This window comes from Cyprinodon variegatus, unplaced genomic scaffold (assembly GCF_000732505.1).
Source record: "Cyprinodon variegatus isolate N-32 unplaced genomic scaffold, C_variegatus-1.0 Scaffold828, whole genome shotgun sequence".
NCBI classification, from domain to species: domain Eukaryota; kingdom Metazoa; phylum Chordata; class Actinopteri; order Cyprinodontiformes; family Cyprinodontidae; genus Cyprinodon; species Cyprinodon variegatus.
Window position 1 is genome coordinate 60233 of NW_015151281.1, and position 7326 is coordinate 67558.

Here is a 7326-nt window from a genome sequence, read left to right on the forward strand (position 1 = left end):
CTAGGCCGCCCCTGGCCCCTCTAGGCCGCCCCTGGCCCCTCTAGGCCGCCCCTGGCCCCTCTAGGCTGCCCCTGTCCCCTCTAGGCCGCCCCTGTCCCCTCTAGGCTGCCACTCCCCTTGCTAGGCTGCCGCTTAATAAGCGAGGTCTTCTGTTCCTCTGTAATGGGGTGGGGGCTGTGTTGATAGCAGGGAGGAATCAATTCAATTGCTGCATTGTAGGTTTTTAAAAGCTGAAATCTGACTCCACCACCTCTGTTTAATGTTGTTTTTTCTTTACATAAATGGCTTCCTTCACGCCCCTCTCAAACCACCTGTCTTCTTTGTCCAATATGTGAACATTCTGGTCCTCAAAAGAATGTCCTTTGTCCATAAAGTGTAGAAGTACAAACTTGGAAACAAAGTCCAGTGGATTGTTTTTTTTTACTTTTTTGGAACGTTATTATTAGTTTGGTTGAGAGTTTGATTAAAAGGATCTGATCTGTTTATCACTTTCATTGACCAACAGACGTAATGACTTAGATTGATGTAGTTCAGCTACTTTTGTCCTTTCCTTGTGTCTTAGCTTTGCTACATTGCTCTGCTGGATAACTTCAGTGCATTGAAGCTTCATTTCCTGTAAAATAACCTGCATCTTAAATCACTATGGTGGTGTGAAGAAGCCAAGGCTGAAACTGAACTAAAGAAAGATGAGGAGGTGGATTCGGCAAAGGCGCTTTGATACGAAGGAGGGAGGGATGGTGAGGTTCATGTCTGGCTGGTGTCAACAGAGGAGAGGTGATGTTCGGACTGACGAATGTTTGGCTCAGAGGAAGCAAGATGAGAGCAGAGCTGTGGAAAGCAGCTGCTGCAGCGGTGAAGGGAGCAGAAGGAGTGTCTGCTCCTCCTCCGTCTCTGTGTTTCTGACTGAGACATTTCAGTGAAATATGGTTTGGATTCTGATGATGACATCGCTGTTTTTAGGATTGTAATGGTTATTATCTATTGAATCTAATGAAAACGTTAGGAAAATAAACTTATATGCATAAATTTAAAAATGCCGTTTTGGATAATAATGTCATGAAAAATCTAAAGTAGGAAATAGAAAATAAAAAGAGTGGAACCTGAAGACAAACGCTGTCAGGCACGGTATTACAGTTAATAAGATTAGAGACCATCAGTGAAATGTTGTGCTGTCATTTTCTATCATAGATTCGCCTCACACCGTGTCTGATAGAGCTGTCAATGCGTAGATGTAGTCATAGATCTTTATTTTATAAAGGTTGGCTGATAAACATCTTCTGTGGAAGGTGGACAGAAAAGTTCAGGTCCTGGTCCTGTTCTGCTTTAGGTAGAGGCTGCTTTCCTTCCTGAAAAGGATTACAGCAACTTTTAGCCACTGGTCTGCTACTAAACAGGCCACACTGGAACGACCGTGGCTCATTTTGTTAGCGGTGCTCTCGAGCACCTTGAACCAGAGCAGAGAACGGTGAAGGGGGGGTGTCTCTACATATCTGTAGTGGTGATCAGCAGTAGACTGGACTGGAAGTCAAACCCAAATAGAAGGATGAGCAGACTCTCACCATTTCTCAATATATGTACTTGTGCGTTCTCATGTGCTCGGGTCCTTGTGAAACATCTTCATCCTCAGCCCTAGTACTTTTCCAATTCACAAGAACAAGAAGACAGAGAACTGACAAAGTCCCCGGATGTTGTTCTCGCCCCTCCCTCTTTACCCAGCATGCATCAGAGCAGACTTGTCCGTTCTCCAGACTGACAGCTGTCCTAGGTGGCAGCTCCCAGGTTAGCGCTCACAGAGCTCAGAGTATTAAGTTAAAAGTTCTCTTTTCTGTCACTGTTGTTCTAATAAAGTATGTTTTAAGATAATTTCAGGCGAGAATATTATACTGTTAAGCATCACTATATGGCCCATTTACTGATTTAATAGGTAATTAAAAAAAATTAGTTCTGATGTCAAGAGGACCGCAGCAACCAGTAGACCTCCAGGGCCGATATTAGCCCATCTGCGGCAGCCACGGCCGACGTCAACCCGTCTGCGGCAGCCACGGCCGACGTCAGCCCGTCTGCGGCAGCCAGGGCCGACGTAAGCCCGTCTGCGGCAGCCAGGGCCGACGTAAGCCCGTCTGCGGCAGCCAGGGCCGACATTAGCCCGTCTGCGGCAGCCACGGCCGACGTCAGCCCGTCTGCGGCAGCCANTGGATGGATGGATGGATGGATTTTAGATAAAATAAATATCAGATGCTGGCAGTTATCTATGTACACAATGGTCAAATGTTTTGATCAGGGGTGATTTGTCGCTGGTTCCACATGGACATGTATAATTTATATTTATGTATATAAATAATATGTATTTCCATTAAAAATGTCTCAAGACTGTGCCCTTTACACTGAGTGCACAAATTAAATTGTACGTCACCTATATTACAGATATTTCATATATTTTTTCCACTTTGTCTTTCCACTGATATTGTTGGCTGTTAATCTAACTGTACTGCATTTAATGTCATTTTTATTCTCTGATTCTATTTTTTTTTCAATGGACTCTTTTCAATTAGTCATTTCAAAATCAACTGTTTGTATTTTTGGGACTCCTGGGTGTTCAGGATGCATTGATTGCACAGACTGAGAGGAGAGACACAAAGCAAGGAAGTTAAAGGCTAAATGTTCCTCTAATTTGCTTTATCCACATTGGTTACAAGCAACCCTAATCTAATGAAGCCCCTCACATTGTCTTGCCCACCAGCAACACTGACTTACAACTGATTGCCTTACTTTATCAAAACATTGCTCTTCACTTCACAGGAATACTGAAAGGACAATCTTACATTTTTTTTTTTTTTTTTCTGGAATAGTTCTTGACTCCTGTTTAATTTTATTCAGATACTTTTCCTTATTTTTACAAGAGGGTAAACAACTTAGCTAAATATCTCATTTTACTACACAAAGAACTAGTGTTAGAATTTTCTTACTAAAACTTAAGAGTGAATTATATAAATCAGCCACACCTTTGAATCGTCTAGATTTCCTCTTAGCATCTCAGATAAAAATAGAGTAGATAAAATACAAAAAAAATGAATTAGTTTTCCCCGTTTACTTATTAATGCATAAAGTAAATGATTTCTGATTTTTTTGGTCAATACAGTCATCAGCTAACAAAATGCACTTTTTTCAAAATCTGAACAATTTAAGGGACCTGGTGATTTTAGCATAAATTATCATAGTCTTGTAATTCTTCCTCTTCTGATGGATTAAAAACAGCCATCCCAAATAAAGACACTGTTTTCTATTTTACATGTAAGGGAAATAGAGTTAAAAGGTCAGATCCTAAAGAAAACCAGAACCAGCATTGACTAGCAAAAGTCTGATTAATTCAATTCATTTAAATTCTGTTCATTTTATACAGTGTTAATTCACAACACATGTCATCTCAAGGCACTTTACAAAGACAGAGGCATGAATCATAATTTTAAACAACATTACCCTAACTCAATGACAGAGTCTTTCAGTGTAACAGCTTATTTGTACTGATATGCATCACTTTTAACATGGCCCTCAATAAGTGCAACATCTTCAGCTCATACTCCCATCACTGGTTTAATGAAAATGTGTTAGTGTTGCAAAAGGTTTGTTGTATCAGTTATTCTAATATTAAAGATTCAAATAATAATATTTCAAATGTTTGTATCAAAATATTCTGTAAATAAATTGGAGTCATTGTGCACAGGGTGTGGCTATATAAGGAATACGTTTACTGAAACAGTCCACATCAGGGTGCTGGCTTTGAACAATAAAAAAAGACAGGAAGGGACTCATGTTAAACATCAGCACATTAGCACACTAACAGGAAGGCAGAAGGTCTCTCATGAGACAACTTTGAGTGCGGTGTGTGCCATGGGGGGTGGCTGTGTGTGGGAAGTGGCAGGAAGAAAATTAGAATAATGGAGACAAAAAGCAAGACCATATTCTAAAAACCTTTTACTTCTTAATCTTTGTATTAGGATAATAGAATAATAAATCAGAGCTCTTGAAAGGTAGAAAAGGGAGCACATAGTTGTAGAGAATTTACACTGGTGGGAGGGAAGAAACTGCTAATCAAATTGTACAAACTTACCAACTGAAGCTGTATAGAGCAAGGTACAGACCCGAGTTTAAAATAAACCTGTCAGCAGAAGTGCCAGGTAAGTTAGACTAGAGCAGATTCAGTTATACTCTAGAGGTATAGTGGGCATGGACAGTTTCTTAAAAGACACCCAAAGTCTGACATTTTGGTTCCTTGTGAAATACAAAAATTATCGGTAGAATTTGCTGGAGAGCAGAATATAAAGAAAGTGTACGTGAATTGGACTGCACCATGATGCATTTACTGTACCGTGCAGCAAGAGGATTCTAGGCTAAAATCTCAGCTCCAAGGTCGCATTTCTGCCCATGCAGGTTAACTGGACAATCTAAATCTTCCTCAGATAAAAGTGCATTTGTTCTATATGTCTGTGTTGCCCCGTAATGTACTGGCATTCTGTGAAGAATGTTATGTGCATCTCACCCAATGACTATTCAAGATGAAATATAGCCTGCCATGTAAAGCAAGAGGGTTAGCTAAATGCATATATATTGTGAGAGAAAGGCATATATGTTGTAAAGTCAAGTGACTACCTTATAGTTGTGTTACTTATGTGAAAGACATCATGGTTTTTATTTGTGCCTTATGCTGAAATCCAGTGATAATGACAACAATTGTCTTGAGAGAACAATATTTCCATTTACTCAAAGAAAACAGTAATTTATTTGTGCACATTCACACACAAGCACCTGCTCTTTGTTAAAGAAGACCTCACACTGACGTGTATAACAAAAACTGCTTCTAGATTCAGAAAAGGTCAAAGCATGAATACTGAACCCATTGGTTATATTAAATCCATCCTTGAATGCATTTCCCACTTCTCCATTAAAGCATTTCATTATTTAAAATTGTTAAATTAAACAAAAACAGGATACCAATTTGGTCATGCAATAAAAGGTTTAAGAATTTAGATACTGCAAGCCTAAAGATGCCTTCTTACCGAAAAACTTTGGAGCATGAAAAAGGGCAACCAGAGCCTCAACTTCCACACCTCTACAGACACCTCTGACATGCATCTGGAGGCCCTATCCTTTTGTTGTCCTTTGTCGATCTCTTGTGATTGAGAGATAGTGGCATAAGTTAATTTGCTTTAAAGAGTCTTAATAAAGTATAGTAGTTTTAATATGTTTTTAAGAAATAAAGTACACCTCAAAAAGCGATCTGTGCATGAGTCATCAGGATTGTGGTCCTGTTTTTAAATATTGTGATATTGCTCTGAGCAGCAGACGCCACATACCAGTGGGTGACAGCACCTTCAGCTGCCATTAGTAGTAGCTGAAATTGAATATACATTTTTTTTCCCCTTGTGCATGAAAAATACATCCTACTGGCTTTGTATGTAATCCCAGTGAAGTGTAATCCTTAAAAAAATAAAAAAATAAAAAAAATAAAATATATATATATATATATATATATATATATATATATATATACACACACATAACAATTGGATGCAAACTATTGGTAGTTCAACATAACAGTAAGCAGATTTTTCATCTCAATTAAAACAGAGGCTTAAAAGTTTAATCAAATCCAGTCACAACAACTTCAAAGAGCTCCTCACACAACTTCCAACAAAATTCTTATCGCAGGCATGAAGAGATGCTGAGTTTGGAGGTAGAGAACAAACAAGTTTGTATGATTATCCCTATTGCGGAACTGTGGAGGCTGTAGGCTTTGCTTAGCGCAAGCCGTCTGGAATGTGACGGAACGGAGGATGTGGGATTTCCAGGTGAACCTGGTTCTGGTTCTGCTGGAGGTTTCTTTTTGTTCTTAGGGAGTTTTCCTCTCCACTGTCCCTGCATGCATGCTTGGTGTGAGGGATTGCTGGAGAGTCGATGTCTCCTGTCTCTACCTGCTTATGTTGTAAGTGACTGGATGCAATCAGCTGGTTTTCCTCAGAAACGTTGAATCTTTGATGTGACTGGATGATCTGGTTAATTGTTTCTATAAAGCATTGAGATGACATTGCTGATATGTAAATAAACTGAATTGAAATGTAACAACAAAAAAAAGTTTGAGGAAACATTAAAATAAATGATAAAAAATGTAATCTCAGAAAACTGTTCCATTTCTTCCAAAACCTTTTCTGATTGAGAAGTTTTCAAAGTTTTTCCAGCATTTTCTTCTTCTTTTTTTTTTGTTTTTTAAAGCTGCCTTTTCAAAAGTCGATTTCAGCAATAATAGATAAACTTTTGTTGCGTAGAGCTTTAGTGTTTCACTAAATGAATCGGTTTTTAATCATTTAGTCGGCGTCCCACTGTACGACTGTTTTTTTATGATCCAATCAAACGTTCCCATCAGGCGCTTCCATGAATTTTCCTGTGGTGTCCGTCATGAAGAGAGGCCCGGCTCATGCCGTTTCGTGTCAAGGTCAAGTGTGTGTATTTTTGTATTGTGTCAATCCACAGCTGTGGTCAGAGCGGGACTGCCAGCCCCCTGGGGGTTTGGGTCAAGCACTCGGCATCTGGTGGTTGCCGTTCACCCATTCCTTCACCCTGTCAGTCCCTGGTGTCCTCCTCCGTGCCACATGATCTTTGCACATATATCAGTCCCAATGAGAGTGGGGCCAGGCAGCTGGCCGCTGCTGAGGAGAAAGACCCATAATTCATGTCGCTCAGCCACTTATTCCAAATTGTTTACTCTTGATGCCATTCTGAGAAGGGCCGCGGTGTCCCATGGTCATGCCTGGCATGTCTGCTCCGAGGGCTCCCTGTCTCCCAGCGTGGAGCAGGAGGTCACATGTCGGAGTCTCAGTCATGCTGTCAGTGTTATTTTAAGGACATTAAAACAACAAAACAAACGGCAGGTTTTCAGGTTGGCTTTCTTTTTTTTTCTTGTCGTTTTATTAATGAGGCATCACAGTTTTCAATTAACTTTGATTCAGAATGTGTTTTTTTAAGGTTTCCTTTCTTTAGTTTGAACAGTTTGGTTGGTCCTGGTGAAACTGATTAAAAAGATTTATTTAATGAACTTTTTATATTTTCTACAATTAAAAGCAAAAAAACAACAACAATTGAAATAGGTGGACCCCTTCGTCCGTTTCAGTTTACATGTTTGCAAAACAAAAACAAGCCTTTGTTACTGTATAGAACCTCCAACTCAACCCTATTTCTGACATTTTGATTTGAAAAAGCTTCCTGGATGGGAAGCGAAACGTCTTCAAACTTGGAAACAAAGTCCAGTGGATTGTTTTTAACTTTTTTTGGACA

The 7326-nt window shown here is 39.6% G+C and overlaps 1 protein-coding gene across 1 annotated transcript in view; it reads right to left on the bottom strand.

The window, feature by feature from the left end:
* Nucleotides 1–1950: 1950 nt before the first annotated feature.
* Nucleotides 1951–7326, bottom strand: part of LOC107098975 (pro-neuregulin-3, membrane-bound isoform-like) — a 30631-nt gene continuing 25255 nt past the window's right edge. Inside the window, exon 2 of the mRNA XM_015396891.1 lies at nucleotides 1951–2180. Within this exon, the coding sequence (XP_015252377.1) occupies nucleotides 1951–2180 (230 nt within the window). The remainder of the gene's footprint in view (nucleotides 2181–7326) is intronic.